Raw genomic sequence first — 18,847 nt, 5'->3', positions numbered from 1 at the left:
CGGCCGCCGGCGGCCCTTTGTGAGCGGCGGGAGCAGCGCGGCCCGGCCCGGCCCGGCCGCGTGGGCCCCTCCGCGCCGCCGTTCGGCCCCGCCGCGCGGCGGGGGCTGCCGACCGCCTCGGCACGGGCGAGAGAACGAACAAAGAAACCCCCCCAAATAGGCAAAATACCCCCGGCTGCCCCCGTCCCTCAGGGCTGTTTCCAGGGCATCGCACCCCTGTTGATACCGAGCGCAGCCGCAACTTTCTTGTGCGGACAAGTCGCAGCGCTGCCTGCCAGGCAGTTACCTGGCTTTCCTTAAAGCCACACCCCGTTTTTTCTGGTTTCTTTTCTTTTTTTTAATTTATTTTCATTTATTTATTTTTTATTAGGAAAAATAAATTCTGCTCATGCTGTTTGTGTTGTACCAAGTCTAGCGCGCGTGGGGAAGCTCAGCACTGGCCATCGGGTTTGCGTCTGGTTGCTCGCTGTGTGTTGTTCCTGCCATGTGCTGCCTCTTTTTAAACTTATTGTTTTGATTTCTTTCCGCCCTAACAACTTTCCAGCTCTCAGTGTGATTCTGTATACATAGATATTGAAAAATAAGCAGACAGGTATTTCCCAAGACACAGAATTGTGCCCGGATGGCTTTGCAGGCATCCTAGGGTGCATGTTTTGAGGACAAAGCTGGTGAGAACTGTCGAGGGGAGATGCTAGACAAACTACGAGTGCTTATTTTTCATATTTCTCTCAGATGTAGGAGATAGTGATCTGTATATGTTGTTTTCTTCTCCTCCCCTCCTTGGTAGGTCTGGTTTAAGTAACCTATGGATCAGTTTGCCTCCCATTGCTCTGCGGAGCTGCTGATTTGATTATGTGGCAAAGCTCTGAAATGGATGCGTGAACTGATCTGAGTTCGAAAACAAAAACAGTGTGTTTAGAGGGGTGTTTTACCGGTCTTTCCGCATATCTCTTTGGCATGTGGCCACATATAGTCAAGAATCAGTGCAGTGGGGGACAGGTAGTAATTTAAGTGAGCCTCTTAAATTGCATATATTGACCAAGGAGTGACACTGTAAAACTATGTCTTTGGTTTGACTTGATGTTTTGAGGCCTTTCGCCCTGTTTCTAGGCTTTCGAGGGGGAATATTCTTTCATTTTGTTTTCTTGATGAAATACGTGCAAGATAATAAGTTCACTAATTCTGCAGCGGCCTGGAGCTGACACCTGCCGCCTTGCTGATGAGCTTTCTCAAATCGTGCTATTAAAAGCGTTGACAGTTATTCTTAACTCCACTTGTCCCTGGCTGTTGTGAAGGAAAACTGCCTAGTTGAGTTGGTTCCCACCTTAACGTAGCCTGCCAGCGCTCTGACCATCTCTGGTTCAAGAAAGGGAGCTTTCATTTTGCGGATCAAAGCAGAACTCTTTATTATAATTAGTTTATGCTTGTTGGTATTACTGATTAGAGAGATTAGATGGTTATATTTATTTCTTAAGCTCTGAAAGATAAACAGAAGTGGACTATGCAGAAATGCGTGGTGAGCAAGTGATATCCAAAATATTGCCATATAAATTCCTTAAAACGTAAGAAGAAAAACTGAAAATATTTGTGTGGTTTTTATTTTTCTTTTGAAACGAGAAACTGATAATTATCAGTTTAAAGTTTAATTTTAATATTTAAAGATGTAGCCCAAAATTCTAAATGGAATTATTACTTCCTTTCTAAATTGTACTTAACAGACTTTAATTCTTCTTGAGGGATCTGCTTTGCATAGTAGATACTTATTTTTTAACCTTGTTTCCTGTGATTCAGGTGGTGGTTTTGCTATAGGAGTGTTCTTTTTCCTAAGAGTATTTTAGGGCCTACAGCTGACACGTGTTCACCATATACTCTTAAAAATTGATCTGTATGCTTTTCTTTGTTAATCTGTAGGATTGGAGCTTTCGAGGCCCGTTTCTTCTTCCTAGCTGAAGTGCTGATAATGAGAAAAGGCCCTTTCTTCATGCTCAGAAAGATGGTGTGTGTGTGTGTGTGTGGTAGGAATTTGCGTAGCAGAGGGAAGAAACATCTGTTTCAGTGGAGAAGCTTGTAGAAATAGAAGGAATATTGAGGATGGGCTTACTGACACCACGCATAATGCCAGAAAGTGAAATTGCGGCTTCCAGCCTCCCGTGTCCTTCCCTCTTTTTTACATATAATGTGTGTGGCTCGTGTTGCACTGATTCTCTGTACTGAAAAGTGTAATTTGTCCTGTAATTTCTCCCCAGGCCTTGGGCTGCATTTCAGATGTTTGGGCTCCTCTTCCTTGCGAGTTGCAAACTGTATTTCAGGCTGTGGTTTTTAAGACCTGGAGGAGCATTTGGGAAGATTAACTCTAGTGACATAAAGGTGTCCATTGTAAGTGGGAATTTGCAGTTCAAAGGTGGAGGCAAAACTGAGCAATTCACTTCATAAATGTTTGGTTAATGCTCAGTGACTTATTTTGTGTTGTTTAGGCAATCCCTTTGACTTTAAGCAACAAATTGCTTATATTAAAATGACTTGTCGGGAAGAGGAATTACTCCTTGTGTTCAGAATGTTTTCCTAGGGTATAGGGTGTTTGGTTTTGTGTTGCTGCTGTTAAAGAGGAAGATCTTAGTCGTAGTCATTAAGCATGACTCCAGAATGCTGAGAACGTGCAGTTCTATATATTAATTGGTAGGAGCTTCAAAGCCTTGTTCTAGAGTAGACCAAGCATGGGCCACACATACAGGTACAATACTGTGTTGCTGTGCCCTAGGTATTGCCTGGAATTGGGCGTTTTGTTGAGAGTACGTAAAGCACTTTTACTGCTGCCAGGTGTTCTGTGTAAAATACTAAATTTTCTGTTTCCCTCTTGCCATTAATTCGCAGCACGACGCTGTTGCGAGGCACCAGCCGCACGCAAGCGGAGCACACGTGCTCGTCTGCTGCGAGACAATAACGATAGGTGTGAGATTCCTTTATGCAATCTCTGATAATCCTCAGCGTGGCCATGGAGGAGGTGCCGTCCTTCCTCGGCAGCTGCTGCCGAATGGCAGTTGTTAGGGCTGTGGTCCCTCCTCGGAGACCACCTGCTTGTTCACTGCAAGCCAAGAGCTGAATTTAGACCGTTCGTAATCGTCCTTCTACTAGTCCCACTTTGTTGGTGTTATCCTTATCAAGTATTTCCTTACTGACTGATGGCGATTTAATCCGAGGGAGGGATTTCTGTACATGTGCTTAGAGTTTGTTAGTGTTTGTGCCTTTAAGAAGGAAGTAAAAGGGAATTATAGCCTAAATCAGAATACTTTAATGCAGCTCTTCCTTCTTTTCTCCGGTATTTAGTGGTCTGAGCCTAGGTGCTCTTTGTTTTGGTGGAAGGAAAGGATTTTGTGCATCAATGCTGCAACACAGAGCCGTAGTGGGGTTATTTGAGGTCAGTAACCACAGCAAAACTGGGTGCTCAGAGCTTCCCTTCTGCCCTTGGGACAAAGGCTCTTCCAGCGAGGTGGGGATGGCTGGTCTCGCTAGTGAAGGTAGCGCTGTCTGCTGCGTGTGGTTGCTCTCTCCCTGGATAATCTGGGTTGGGCTTCTGGTCGCGTGTGATTCCTGCTTGTTGCCAGTACAGCTCAGGCGTGCGTGTGTTTTCTTTGTGTTTCTGATCGGCAGAACGTCTTTACGGTATAGATCAGGCTTTAATATGTATAGATCAGGCTTTGATATTTCAGCACCTTAGAAAAAAATTATGCTGAAGCCATGTGGTGTGTAACTAGGCATAATTTCCGCCTTTTAGAATTTCTGTATTTTTGTTGCGCAATCACTTTCAGCTTCTATCTGCTCTGGAGAGTAATGAAAAGCTGCAGCTATGTCCTGCTGGAGTGTCCAGCCTTCATTTTCCATGTTTCCTTCATTTCCATGCTCCAAAACACTGTATATCAACTAGGAAATAATCTTAGAATTTTACTGTTTTAAAGCTTATAGCAAGATCCATGCGCCCTGCTGGTTAGGGTACAGTGAGTGAATGGGTGGATTCTTTTTGCCTCCTTTTGGAGGTTTCTGCCCTTGATGTTCAGGAGAAATTTAGGGGAAAAAATGACTTTGCTTGTGTAAAACATTTGCCAGATTTAGTCTAAAAAAAAAAGCCAGCAGTTCCTAATGTTATCTTCAGGTGACTCCTGCGAGAGGTAAATGGGGATCTGCATGTAAAAAAGTAAATGGCCAAAAAGATTCACACTAAGAAGTCTCCCAACTATGTTGTTACGAAATGTCTTTCTGAAGGAAAACATCTTAATGAAATAGAGTAAGTCCCTGCAAGAGTAGTGCCTGCTCCGAGTTCAGTGTTCAGCTGAGGTGGCGGGACTGCGTACATCATGTCCTCCCGTGTTTACAAGGGGCTGGAGCAGCTCTTAAATCGAGAGCACGTGCCTCATGTCTGACCATAATGTTGTCTCAATGACTTCTACTTACAAGTGCCAAAAAAATACTCTGCCAAGTATTCCAATTACTCTACCAATACTCTACCAAATACTCTAGATTAAGTAGACTGTGTGGATTGAGAAGTCAACGAGCTGAATTCAAATTCTGGGGTTGGTGATGGATTTTCGTCATGTTTTTAAGTACAGAAATGGTTGTTACTCTTTCACAAACTATTAATAGAAGCCATCAATACGTGCTGCCTTGTTGCATTTTATGCTTAAGTCACTCTTTCATTGCTTTATTCAATTAAAATACTGCATTGTTGCAAGAAGATTGATAAATTTTACACTATATTAAAAAAAACAAAGGCAAATGCAACAGTGCTGCGTTAATTCGTCCCTGTGCATGATTGAGGGCCCTTCCATTCAGTAATGCCCTAATAATGAAGGTTGTGCAGCATCCATGTAGATGTAGAAGTAACTTTTGGATTTTTTTTATTTTTCCTGGAATATGCAGACCAGAGTTGTAGCACTACAGTGTGCTCTTTTTAACCAGAAAGCTGTTATATCTATAGTGCTCTATATATGTTTAAACAAACAGTTACTGTTAAATCGGGAGACAGTCTTAAACAACCGGTCTTAACTTAGAGCTACCAGCTTTGCTTTTTGGGTGTATTTAACAGGGATGGTGTGTGAATGTGTTGATGACCAAGGCTGCTTTGAAACTAGGAGTGGGCTTATTTCACATAAACTGATCTACTGCTGCTTGATTTGCTGTGCTTTTAGTTTCACTTCTGTATCTCCGTGAAACCGTAGCTTAGTAATTACCCAATTTGCTCACATCTTCTGGCTCGTATTTGCTTGATTGCATAATAATAAACATTAACTGACTGAAAGGACGAGACTTATTCAGATATTATAGGAAGGTGCTGGTGTAGAGGCTGAATGTGCAGAGGTTTTGAGCTGTCAGCTGTGATACAGGACACCTTTCTGCACATCCTTGGTGTGACTGTTGTGTTATTTTCTTTCTTGCTTTAAAAGTGATGTGTACCTTCTGTTAACAACTTAACTTGGAGTGTTCTGTTACCTTTCTTATCTACCAGAAATTAAGACCCTGACAGAAAGAGTTCTGGCAGGTTTAAGTATTTAAGCATTTTTAAGTATTATTCTTTGCCTCCCGGTGGACAGTTCTACTAGCTGCAGTAAGGGCAAAGGAATGGGATGCTCACCTTTGAGCTGGCGGACTAATGCAAAGACTTCGTTATATTTCATTTTATTTGAGTGAAGATGCTGAATTAACTGGAGTACTTGTGTTAGTTACCTGCTCTATTTTGCCATCCTGTCCAGGATCAGTAATTCTAACCAAAGTACTACTTTCAAACTACTAAAATTGCTGTGGTTAATTGGTTACTTCAGCTGCAGTCAAGTGAGAGCTTCTAGTTGAAACTTCTAGTTACTAACTGAGAGGAATGTGGAATTCCAGGTGCTTTTAAAATCTCTCAAGACCAAAATTCTTCAGGGTTGCTCCAGCCGGAAGAACAAGCTGACTATTACAGCTATTTCATATCTCTGTAGTAGCTGGTGTGAATTAATAGCAGTTGTTAATTGGATAAAGTTGTCACAGTTGCCTGCCTTTCACTGGAGGAAGGCAAGCAAAGCCCTGGAAGTTTGTCCTTCTGTTCTCTTATGGGGTCATATTTTCAGATCAGGTTTTTTTAAACACATAGTAGGACACTTGCTGAGTCTCTTGTTGCTGACTGACTAGTTCATTTGAGTCTCTAATTTCTCAGATATATCTCTCTGCCTTTCAACAAGTGCTGAAAGAACTTGCATCTTCAGGTATTTAAGTACTATAAAATCATCATGGAAAAGTTACATGTTCTATAGTGATTTACTACTTATAGTGTTTTGGAAAGCTTATCTAAATTTCACTATTTAAAACATCAGATGTAAACTTCTGAAGACTGGTTCACAGATCTTGGGCTTTGGGTTGTGGGTAAAACAAAGGCCTTAGGGTTCATACTGTCGCGCGGATAAATGACTGTAGAATAGCTAATACTACTGTATTCTGTAAATATAGTTTCTAACTGAATCCCGCCAAGAGAAATCTTTTTGGCTTGGTGAAAAGATTCCGGTCAGTATGAGGAGTAATTAAAACTCTGCAGCCACTCAATTTTTATGTACTCTGTGCAGTCATTTCCCCTTTAGATGAGCGTTTTTTTATTGCAAGGACATCCTGGGGAAGCAGTTTAGATTCTTACAGAACACTGCTTTTGTAGTTGTTTGGGTCAGTTCTTTTTTGTATATGAACTGTTAAACATTAACGAATGGGGCTATTAGGATTAACCAAAGTAATTGGAATTAATTGCTGAGAGATTCTAAAAAGGCTGTCGACTCTGTGGATGTGGAGGCCATGATTAGCCTGTTACTTTATTGGGAACTAGCAACTGGGCTGAAGTAGTTAATTCCTATCTCTAAAACACCAGTGGTCATGGTGAACTGGTGATGATCCACAGATACCTGATGTATTTTAGGATTACAGTTTAAAAAATGTAGTTGTGCTCTAGTGCTCCTCACTGCATACCTAAGCCGAAGCACAGATCATGTCCTTGCATCTTAGGCTGTGCTCGGCAGCTGGTAGAATAGCCTGGGGATTTGCTAAGTCAGTCTTTATGCTTTATATCCTCTGTCCCAACTAAGTGTGTGTTTTTTTTTGTTTTGTTTTTCAGTATGTTCAAGCAGATGCTCCTACCAATAAAACTCTGGCTGGGCTGGTAGTGCAGCTGCTGCAATTCCAGGAAGATGCCTTTGGAAAACATGTCACCAATCCTGCCTTCACAAAGCTTCCTGTGAGTATGAAGCGCCGCGCCGCGATCCCTTATTCCACTGTTTGCCCCATCTCCGTGCTGCTGGCGGCCTTCCAGCTGACTGGGAGCTTTTGTCACACGGGCGAAGTACAACAGCTCTCTTTTGTAAGGGCAGATTTTCAATTGAATATTCGCTCCACATTTGCAAAGAATTTCATGAATATGGTTGAAAAGATTTAGTATCTAGCACATGTACCTTTTCCCAAAGAACATTTAAAGTCAGACCTGTTCAGACTGATGCATCCTAAACAGACCAGCTAACATGCTGTTTCCAAATCAAACAAGTTTTAAGCAACAGAAATATTCAGTGACAGCTTCAAACTTGTAATGCTGCCAGATTTAATGTATATGTTGGTTATGCATAGTTACCTACTCAGTCTGGCTTTGTTTTTCAGTCATTCAGAATATTGGTAAGTTTTAATATTAAATATACAGAAACAATATCAACATTTTGAGGGCTGCCTATGGTATTTAAACTGCAAACTTTGTGCTAATTTACTAGTGATATTCCTGGTGATTCCACTCAGACACGAGCTCTGTTGTGCTTGGAACCCTGTATACCATGACAGTCATGTCCAAACGTGCTGGAATTCTAAGTGTCTGATGGAGATGACAGGGGTAGGTGTAATGGTAAAGACAAAGGGCACTTAGTTGTGCAAGGCAAGGATGGCAGCATCCCTATGGTTCAAGCATCCAGTCTGATTCAAAGTAGTCTTTTATGGGTCAGGAAGACTGTCACAAGTATGTAAGTAAGCAGCAATGTGCAGAAGAACTTGAGAGGAATTGTCGTGTTGTAATCAGTGCTTTAAATAAGTCTCTTCAGAAAATTTATCAAGTCAAAATAGTGAGAGCTGCAGACCATCCGATTAAATGGTACGGGTCACTAGTGTCCGAGCGGAGTTATTGATTGTCTTTGCCTCAGGATCCCTACTCAGTAAGGATCTAGTTTGTGCATCAAACAGAATCCTAGATTGCACAGTCCTAAGTTGGAAATATGTATAACTAGTGTAATAAGCTCAAATCATTTAGAAACGATGGAAAGTATTCATATCTACTTTGATTTACCAGTTTAGAGTACTTCCTTTTTATTTTGTAATTAACTTTTTTAAAAATATATGTCTTGTTCATGTATCCATTCTTATCAAGATTGTGAATACATGCAAATTAGAAATTCAACTCGCTTCTTGGGTGAATCTCTTGATGCGGATGCCTGCTTCCCTGGAACACCCAGGGAAGCAGCACAAGGGGCTATTCGGATGTAACTCACCATCTCTCCCACTCTGATCACATGAATTCAGTGGCAGTAACAAAATGTTCGATCCTTACAATCAGAGTTGAATATTGTGGTTTGTTTTGATATGGCAATGTGGACATTTGAGATATTTTTTTAGGCAACCAAGGAGATTTTGTTGTTCTATTATTGCATTTTGAAGAAGAGCCGGAATGTTTCAGTTCTATTCCAAATAAAACTATTTAGAAGTCCTTCACTGAAAAGAAACTGAATTGAGACTAAGGGAGTCTCTTAGTTATCTTAATGATTGCTTAATATCACCGTGTCCCAGGCAGGGGAGGATCTTGAGTTAAGAATCAGTGAGGAGGAGGTAATCCTTGTATGGAGGAAAACAAAACAAAAATGCCGAGCGCTGAAACTTGGAATGCTCTGTACATGTAGGTGATTCACAAGTTGTTCACAACTTTGGCCATCGCCAAAGAACCCAGAGAGCAGCCCCTTCTTTGATGCTGATTCCTGATTTCCACGAATACGCTCTGCAGTGTTTCCCTCAGTAGGGCAGTTTATTTCAGATTAAGGGCTGCTCTTTAGAACTGCAGTTGCTGCAAAACCCAAGGATGTAGCCCTCCAGGAACGCTTGCTAATGAGAACATTAGCAAGGTTGCTTCTTGCTCCAAGGTTGCTCGTGCTCCTGTTCACATCGGAGTCCTTATACTTATTCTCCCAGTACAAACAGGTCTCAGACCAGCTTTTTCTCCAAGTGGCTGCGCTTCCATGGTGGAGCAGCCAGTCACAAAGGGAGGCTGGTCTGTTCAGGCTTGTTCAGGCCTGTTCAAGGTTCATTTCTCTGGCTTGGACTGAATTAAAGCCATCACAGTCTGCGTTTAGTGAAATAAATTTCATACATTTTTAGTGCTTTGAGTGAATGAAATAGTTAAAGGTTGCGAATTCTTTGAGGATGCAGCACAGTACAGGATCTGTAAATAGAAGACTGTTCTTACAGTGGACTTCAATGCCTTCAATGTATTCTAATTACTGTCTTTAAACATGTATTATCCACCTTTGTTATTTCTCTCAAGCAAAAATTCTGATTAATTCTCTCAGTCCTACCTGTTTCATGGGCAGCTTGTACTAAGATACTAACCCTTTAAACAGACAATTATGAGACCAGCCAATCTTAATTGCCTTGTTACAAGGCTGGAATGTTCTGAAAGGATTACTGGAAGGATTTGGTTACGGAAAAATGTTGAAGAGAATCTGGCTTACTCTCCATTATCATCTTCTGGAGAACAGCTTCTGTCTAATTGTTAAAAGCTAATTCCTTTTATTGTAATTGCAGTTTTTGCTACAAGCCTAGCAGAGTCTTGCTGAGGTCTGTAAGTTTGAAAAAGTGACCTATGCCTATGAGAGAAACGTGTATCCTATTTTTCATAGGTTGCTATTCGCCAGTCTTTCTGTGATAATAAAGCTGTAATTTGCCAAAGCCTGTGATTACTGTCAGCCTTGTGCTAGGTTCCTGTGTCCGTGCTCTGCCTTGCAGAGCCCCGGGGTGAGGAACTGCCTGTTCAGGGCCCAGCGCTGCCACTTTGTCACCAGAAAGTCTAACATTGCCTCTTGGACGCTCTTGTGGGCAGGCCCTAATGCTTGAAGCGAATGGGCTACTGACGGGCAGCCTGATGAGGGAGAAGATGCAGCAATTCCGCCCTTCTCCCCCAAAAACAAACCCAGATTTTGAAGGAGGGAGCAGTTGGGTAGAACAGTTATGTCGAGACCCTTAAGCACAGATGGAGCAGGTGCCGCTGCTGTGGTTTTGTTCAGCTCTGTGGCGTGTCTAGCATATCCACAAAGCTAGAGCGGTGATTCTGGATGGCCATACATACATAACAGCCCTACAGATCAACAACCTTCTGCATAAGCATCCCACAAATACTCATTACAAGGGTGTTTTCTGGCAATTTTTTAGGGCATGCATGTGCATAGGTGTAGTTGAAAACCAGGGAGTCAAGTACTACGTTAGTAAAATCATTCACTGCGTTAAAAAGGTTTGTTTCCAGTCAACCTTCTGATCAGAGACCACCTCCAGAATTGAGTTTTCTGCTCCTGCTGTAAAGGACTTTGCTTTGCTAAGGATGAGACTCAAATATCTGCAACCCCCAAGTTGGCAAGTCGCTGCAGAGCAGCTTTGAAGTCTTCTATTACTTGCTGTGTACAGGAGGGCTCTAAACAGATGGGAGAGCAGGAACAGCTCTGTTCTTGCTGAGTGCTTCTCAAGGATCTCTTTTCTGGTGTTACTGTACACTGGGGTATGTGATACCTTGTAGAACTGCTTTGCCTTCCATTAGCAGCTGTGCAGCTGAGAAAAGGAACATTTCATTGTAGTGCCCATGCCCCTGTTTTATTTGCCTGCTTGAAGAGGGAATTTACAACTCGTAGTAAAGCTAAAACTACCTGGAACTTGTTGGTTGTTCAACTTTAACAAATAGTCCTGAAGTAAAATGTAACTGAGTTCAGAGAAGACCTCTTCTTAGCTTAAAAGTTAGCCAGAACCTAGATTAGAAATGTTTCTAATGTGAAAAATAACCCTGAAATGTAGCTTCCTCTCTAACTGGTTCATAAATGCTCTTTTTTGCTTCCTTTTCCTGTGCTGAATCACACGTGTGAGAGTGGCAGAGTCAGTGTAGGGCAGTGGTCTGGGAAAGGGGGGTGGTTGAGGTAACTCCTGTTGGTGTGTTTGTGTGAAATGCTGGGTTTTAGCTGTGCTATCCAAACCTTTTCCCTTTCTCACCTTGCCTAACAGGAGTTTGCTTATTCCAAGCACTTTCAGTCTACAATTGGACAAAAACGTGCAGTTCTTAGCCATCAGTTGAACATCTGTTTTTAGAGAATGGAGTTGGTGACCATCAATGGGCTGTTTTCAGTCTCTTCATGGTGCTATTTGAGTTTCAGTTCCTGACTTTTGAGAGCGTATTTACTAATGCATAGCCCAGCTATGCTCTAATAGTAAGGTCAAGAAGTGACTTGATTTTAGCGTTTTGGGGTTGATCTGCATGGTGGCCTTTCTGTGTCTCCACAAACTGAACTGTTTATTACAGCGGAGGAGGGAGTCTATAAAACTTGCATTCAGTATTCCCTGTTGCTCCTCGTTCTTCATGTCTACTGATTGGTTTTGTCTGTTCAGTGCAGATGAAGATATATTTGGCTAATGCTAAGATTTTCATTGTAATAAACTGCAAAAGGGAGATTCAGAGGCAGCTCTGATTTGTTTCTTCAGCTGTGGAAGATTTTTTCCACATATTCATACAAGAAAGGACTAATAGCTTCAGATGCATCAGGTTGATATCTGCTTGATCCATAAATCCTCTTAAACGGAATTCGCTCATGTGCTTGAAAACTTTTCAAAGAACATAAAACTATGAAGTAATCATATGAAAATTAAACTGTTTGATAAATCAGGTGTCTAAAACTGCCAACTAACAGCAATGTCTTCGCACTGATTATGGTAATTACATAGAAATTAATGTCACTGTTTGCTCTTCCTGATTTTAGGCAAAGTGCTTCATGGATTTCAAAGCTGGAGGTACATTATGTCACATTCTTGGTGCTGCTTACAAATATAAGAATGAACAGGGCTGGTAAGTTTTTGCTTTGATTTATACACCTTTTTTTTTGCATGAAATTAAACACATGAAATGCTTATGCGAACTATTTAAAGTTTAATACTTTCTGGACAATTGTACCCAATTGGCAAGGGAGTTGGAGATGGGAAGAGGAGAGGGTTTTGTTTGTTTGTTTTGAGAAACACACACCACTTAACCCCAAATTTAAACAGAAGTTGTCCAAGTTTGAGCCCTGGAACCTAGGGTTGGGGATTAGATTACGCGCTTGAGACTTTTTTGCCATTTATTTGCTGTATGGCTGAGCAAATTAACTGGTATCTTGGAATCTCTGCCATCTGTAAGATGGAAATTTTTGTTGTTATATCAAGTATGGGGATTTAATTACTACTGAGAAAATATAAAGCATAACAGATACCAGTAAATACGAAGTATATAGTTGCTTATCAGCCTCCACAGATGAGGAGTATAGATAGTATAGAAACATTTTACAGTTGGACTTAATGATCTTGAAGGTCTTTTCCAACCATTACGATTCTGTGATTGCCCATGTAGCTGCTGATACTGCAGCTACTCACGCGACACCCGGTACTGTAACAACTTGGGTGTTTCTAAGTTAAAATCCATTCCTCAAGAGGACAGTAGCATGAATTACAGTATTTGAGAACACTGGGAAAAGTCTGAGGATGAAAAGTCGTTAGCTAAAAGCAAGCAGTGACTGTCCCATACACCTATTTAAATAGTTGCTGATCTCATGTTGTTGATCTGTAACAGCATTCCTGAAGGTGGGTATGTTTCTGTGATCCACAGGAGCAAATTAAAAGGCAAAAATAAAGTTGTTTTAGTAAGGTTGGTATTTTTTAGGAGTTACTTATTCTCATGTCAGCTAATTGGGATATATGAGGTAGAAGTAACCAGAGAGCCAGTATGAGTGACTACTATCAGAAGTCTATTTTCTTACTTTGACATTGCCATCATCCAGGACATGATGCCACTTATAGTGTGACATATCATTCAGGAGTGTCGTGATACTGGAGTTTAATGGCTCCCATTTCATGATATTTAAACATTCCCACTTTTTTCCAAGCAAATTTAGTTTCCAGTTGCTGAAACTTTGAGCTCAGATTTGTGGCTGCCTCCTCTCTTCTCCCTCTCTTGCCGATTCCTCAAAACTAGTGGGTAGTGCCTTGTGTTTGTGCATGTGGGATGTAGAGGGAAGTAATACTTTAACTCTGAGGTTCAGACTTAGAGCTTGGAATGTATCCTTCACTGACTCAAACAAATAATATGTGGTGTTTTGCCTGAAACATGATTTTTTTTTTTAATGCTATGCATTGTCACTCTTGCTTAACCTGTTTGTGAATGATCTGTCTTATAGGAGAAGTACGTTTCCTCGTCATAATAGGTATGTCTGAAAAATGCACTTACCCAGTGCACCTGGACATACCTTGTCTATCACTGCCATTCAAGTAGCTGTGTGCTAAAACCTGTTAGAGGGCATCAGTTAAACCAAGAACTGGAAGAGTTAGCGCTGGTTTATCCAAGTGGGCTACTACAAAGTTCTGTTTCTTAATATATTGACATGCTTCTCTTAGATTCTGGGATTCAAGAGCAGGCAAAAATGTGGGGGCATTAAGAGCTCTACTTACATATATTTGGTGCTTATATTCAACCTGGAGACTTTATTATAGCTACTCGAGTAGCATACGTATTGAACGAACTATGAAGCTGTCAATGTATGAACGCTGGGGAGTGATCACTTCATCTTGGGTGTTTAAATCCTATGTATTATAGATATAACATGTTAATAATGTATTAATATATTAAAAATACATCTCTCTTGTGTTGTGCAGTGAGCTGACAGACTTCTTGATGACTAGTCCTACCGCTAGAAGTCAATGTAAAATCTTCACCATGCACAACAGCTGCTTAGATCATAACTTTCTTTTAAATATTGAAAGATTATTCTGCAGAATACAGCAGAATATTATGGGTTTTGCCAGGTCGTTAGGGCGGAGGGAGGAATCTGCAGCAGTGCTTGAAGAGAGAGACCACTAATAGCAGAAGCAGTCACGAATAGTGACTGCTGCTAGTGATGCACAACACAGGAGCGCATTTATCTAGAACCATCTGTGCAGGCAGCTTCCTTTTGAAAATGCCAGAGAGACTCAAATGAAGGAAAACCTGGTGGTCTCCGTTAAAATGTCCTTTTTTTTTAAACTTGGTAGGGTAATGTTAATGTGATACTAGAGTTGCGTGGTAATGGGTTTGGTGAGGAAAAATCAGTCTTGCTTTGAATTGCCTTCATTGTGTATTTATAAACGGTAAAAATTGATTTGGTGTTTTATGGGAAACAAGCATGTCTTTAGAAGAAATTCTCATTAAGGTCCAGGTATAAATTCTTGCAGGGTAAGTTGAGGAATGGACTTGAAGCCCATGGGTCACTCCATGGTAATCACATGCATGTTCTTTCCCTGTGCTGAATGCAGAGAGCACTCACTGCTGCAATCCCTTCTGCCTGTGTCCTGCTCCTGAATGCAGGCTCGGCGCCCCAGTTAAGAGCATTATCAGAGTATTTTGGCAGCCTTTTTCCAAAACTTCTGCACAAGGCAGTGTCCACTAAGAGCCAGCAAGCTGATTATCTATATAGACCTTGCTGTGGAAAAGCTGAATCATTACAAGCCAGGACTGATTCCTAGAGACACCTACAGTGCTCTTCACCCTTGCTTGGCCTTGTGGATCTTTGCGACGGTGCTAATCCAGGTACTAAATTCAGAACTGAATTTAGCACTGAGCCTGCTCGCTTGCCGTTGCTGTCCTGATCCTTCAGGTTCTCAGGGGATGCTATTCAGTTTCTCGAGTTGATTCCCCCATGAGTTGTGAAGATGTGTGGCTTTCAGAGAGTGCAGCAGGATGCTGCTTGGAGGCTTCTGCTATCCTCCCTTCCCCAGCTGAAAGTCTAAGATATTGAGTTTTTCCCCCATCATTTGTAATAGATGCATAGACCAGTACCAGGAGTTTGAAATTTTTCATCGCTCATTTACTGAAGTAGAGAATTTATTACAGTACCCAAGTGCAGTAAATACAATTGTAAAATGTGTCTGTGGATTATTACAGTTCTGCTGTGTGGGGTGTCTTGCTGCCATTCCCAGAGGAAAGCGCATGGCTGTGTTCTTCCCGGGTCAGAATCTGGGCACACGGATGCGTGCGAGGAGAAATGGGAGAAACGTGAACATTTGCTCATGTGTTATTGAAATCCATTGTGGGCATCGTGGTGTTTTCATTTAATTTCCCTGTGTGACTTGTGAAGCACCTGGCCCTGCTCCAGGGTTTTATTGGAGAATTTCCACCTTCATATTTCTAATCAAGAAATCTGTTGCCTTTGTCGATTGATGTTGTGGTACTCTTGCTTATGAGGGTTGCCCAGTGGAGTAAAAATATACTTGAGACTGTGCTTTAAATGTTATTATGATGGATGTTCTTATGTAGCTACCACAGTCAGCTGTGTTTGTGTGGGTGTGTATGTGTGTGCGTAAAACATGAACATTTCTTTACTGCTGAATGGGGGAAAATTGAATTCTTTAATATTTTTGAATCTCTTTCCTCAACAGGCGGAGGTTTGACCTGCAGAATCCATCCCGAATGGATCGAAACGTGGAGATGTTCATGAACATCGAGAAAACACTAGTGCAGGCAAGAAGCTTATGTCCAAAACCATTTGGTGTTTCATTGTCCTCTGCACATGCTCCGGGAAAATGACTCACTAGGCAGGATTAGTGCGTTCCAGGGGCTCAGGACTGCCTTGGCAGCACCACCTGACCCTGGTTCTGGACGTACCGTTTTGGAGACTTTCAGCTTTGTAGTGAATTTGATTTATTTAATTATTTTTCCTGGCTGGGTGACATTCTAGACTCGCTTGTTTTATCTGAGCTCTGGAATTATTACCAGCAGATAGCAGGAAGCAGCTCCATGGAGAATTAATATCAAGTTAAAACATAGAGTTTTTTACTTCTGTGTGTGAAAAGCAGAATATTTTCCTCTGACTGTAAATCCATGGTCTGTGTGTATAATATATTCAAGACGGAACTTCCTTGTGCTTGTCAAAAATGGAAATAGGAGGAAGAACAGTGAAAAGCAGGAATACTTTTTATGCGTCTAAAATAGTATATGTTAGTGTGAATATATATTATATATAAATGACTTTGTAATTAGGCACATGTTAAGCACAAAATAAAAGGAACCAATACCTATCACTATCCTAAAAATGCAGGAACGTGCACATCAGTGCAACAGGACACATTCCGATTGGGACCTTGACCCACAGGGGACCTAAATTTCCTTTCATGGGAAGCAATCTACAACATGTCCGGAATAGTTGGATTCCAAAGGCGTGATTTTCATTAAAGATTTTGTGAAAGCAGATGCCCAAGAAAAGTTGCATTCGATCAAGTTCCCTTCACTCATTCTAAAGTTTCTGGCAGCACTAATAGATTTGCAGAGGCCAGAAGGAACCAGAGCACGAGATAATGTAATGGGGAGACGTGCAAGGGGAGACCTGCTGTCTTGGGGGGTTTCTGAAGCCAGAAGGAGCATGCCGTACTGCAGGTTGATATGTACTGGTCATTTAGAGCCTTTTCAAGCATTGGTGGTGGACATAGAACTTTTTATTTTATTTTTTTTATCACAGTCACAGATGTCCTACAGGTTTCTTATTGACCTTTCTGTTCTTTGCCCTAGAACAATTGTCTGAGCAGACCAACCATCTACCTCATCCCAGATATAGAACTGAAGTTGGCTAATAAATTGAAGGACATTGTCAAACGTCACCAGGTAGCTATTGCACAGCAGATCTCAAATGTTTTATCAGTTGGATTTCTTTGCCCTCGACGTACCAGTCATGTCTGATGAGACAAGACAGCAGGAGCAAATCACTTAACACCAGAAGGTCCCCATTTGTAAAATGTCACTATTAGTTATCTCTAATGGAAATAAAAGCATAACTCTGTTCTAAAAGTAGATCGAAAATTGCTATTGAAGTGTAAAGTAATAATTGGAATTAGTTTTGCACTGTCTCAGTGAGTTGGCTTTAAGCCCTAGCTGATTTAAAGCTGCAGGAGAACGAATGCCCATTTAAAACAAAGCTCACAGCCTGTCCATATCTCAGACCAAAAAAGGTAGTGTGTAATGCAGCTATTCCAAATATGTGGCAACAAGCTGCATAAAGTAATTTTGTTCTTAAAATAATCACTACTTTTAAATTCTTATTTCTGTGCTTTTTTTTCTTCTTTATGTTGAGTAGAATGTCTTTTGATTTTCCTGGGAATATTTTCATCATCTAATAAGCGATATCTTGCTGTTGTAATTTAATCTGCCAGTGATTTGGGGTGTTTCTTTAATACTGAGTAATCTTGGAGACCTGCTGGAGAACAGCACCAGTTAAACCTGGGTACTAGTACCAGTTCTAGGATATGGAACTATCGGAGTAAATCCAGTGAAGAGCTACTGAGATGATGGAGGGACTGGAGCATCTCTCCTGCGGAGAGGCTGAGAGAGCTGGGACTGTGCAGCCTGGAAAAGAGAAAACCGATGGAGCTGGTGTAAAGAGGACAGGGCCAGACTCTTCTCAGTGGTGTCCAAGACATGAGACAAGGAAATGTAGGGCTCTCTGCTTCTGTGTGTGAAACTGTCCCACACCGACAGTTTCCTGTCCTCTAAGCTGTCCAGATTGTCTTGGTTTTTTTTGTGTTACGTTAATAGCACAGAACACGTTAATAGGTTGTAAAATACCTTCTACAAAAAAAAAAATCAGTCCTATTTTTGTGATTTAAATACCTCAAAAGTAATGTTAATGATCGCTTCTGTATGTTTTTCACTACCTGTGACCCTGTTGGTCCTTAGGCAGATACCATCTAGTGACTTTTCTGTCACAGGATGTAATTTTCATCAAAGCACAATGCAGCACTGGTCCCACAGCTGGCCACACAATGCTCCCTTTATTTCCCTTTATAAATCATGGAAACCACTCAGCAAACTACTATGCAACATGGTCTGCTAGCCTTTTCCATTATAATAATTCACTGCTGAAGCCAAAACAAACAGTTTGTTTTCCAGATTAAATGTTTCCTTTGTTATGATTATGATATATAATCTCAATTTTATAGTATTTTTTGTCACTTACTCTTAATTACCCCATCCCTAGTAACTGGAACAAGCTTCTCAAGCATTTCCTAGCAGGCTCGCCTGCAGTCTGTGCTAAGCAATAGTATCTCTCACCCCAGTACAGTAGTGAACAGGGTTTTCTGCTTTTATATGAGCTTCTTAAATACTAAGGATGTTCTGTTCAACTCGGGCACTTCTAGTTAGGTTCCTATTAATTAGCCTTTTTACTACCAGCCCTATAATACCCCAGAATTGTTTTGGATCAAGCTGTGCGTGCAGAGGAAAAGATGTTAGAGGTGCTTTCTTATAAAATATTCACGAGTAGACTTGAATGATCTGATAGTTAAAGACGTACATAGAGAAATGGGAACTAGAAAAAGGAAGGATTTGAACTGAAAGGGCAGGAGAACACAAAATAGCTTTCTACCCTGCAAAATAGTAATAAGCAGTCTCTTAAAATAATAGCCCTTTTCTTCCACTTTTTAGAGGTGGTATTCTTAGTTGTTGCATTGGAAATATCTTGAATATTTCTTGGTTGCACGGGCTGTGGGTGAGAGGAAACACTGGAGAAGTTCCAGGTAG

At 41.2% G+C, this 18,847-nt stretch overlaps 1 protein-coding gene across 1 annotated transcript in view; it reads left to right on the top strand.

Moving 5' to 3' along the window:
• Positions 1-2,992: 2,992 nt before the first annotated feature.
• The window catches only part of SMARCC1 (SWI/SNF related, matrix associated, actin dependent regulator of chromatin subfamily c member 1), a 69,422-nt gene continuing 53,567 nt past the window's right edge, over positions 2,993-18,847 (top strand). The window contains exons 1-6 of the mRNA XM_026044264.1: positions 2,993-3,001; positions 3,649-3,660; positions 7,124-7,243; positions 12,039-12,124; positions 15,718-15,799; positions 16,844-16,936. Of these exons, the coding sequence (XP_025900049.1) occupies positions 2,993-3,001; positions 3,649-3,660; positions 7,124-7,243; positions 12,039-12,124; positions 15,718-15,799; positions 16,844-16,936 (402 nt within the window). The remainder of the gene's footprint in view (positions 3,002-3,648; positions 3,661-7,123; positions 7,244-12,038; positions 12,125-15,717; positions 15,800-16,843; positions 16,937-18,847) is intronic.

The sequence above is a fragment of the Nothoprocta perdicaria genome, unplaced genomic scaffold (assembly GCF_003342845.1).
Source record: "Nothoprocta perdicaria isolate Ctin4 unplaced genomic scaffold, notPer1 scaffold_357, whole genome shotgun sequence".
Lineage (NCBI taxonomy): Eukaryota > Metazoa > Chordata > Aves > Tinamiformes > Tinamidae > Nothoprocta > Nothoprocta perdicaria.
The sequence above is the reverse complement of the archived record's forward strand: the minus strand, read 5'-3'. Positions and strand labels throughout refer to the sequence as shown.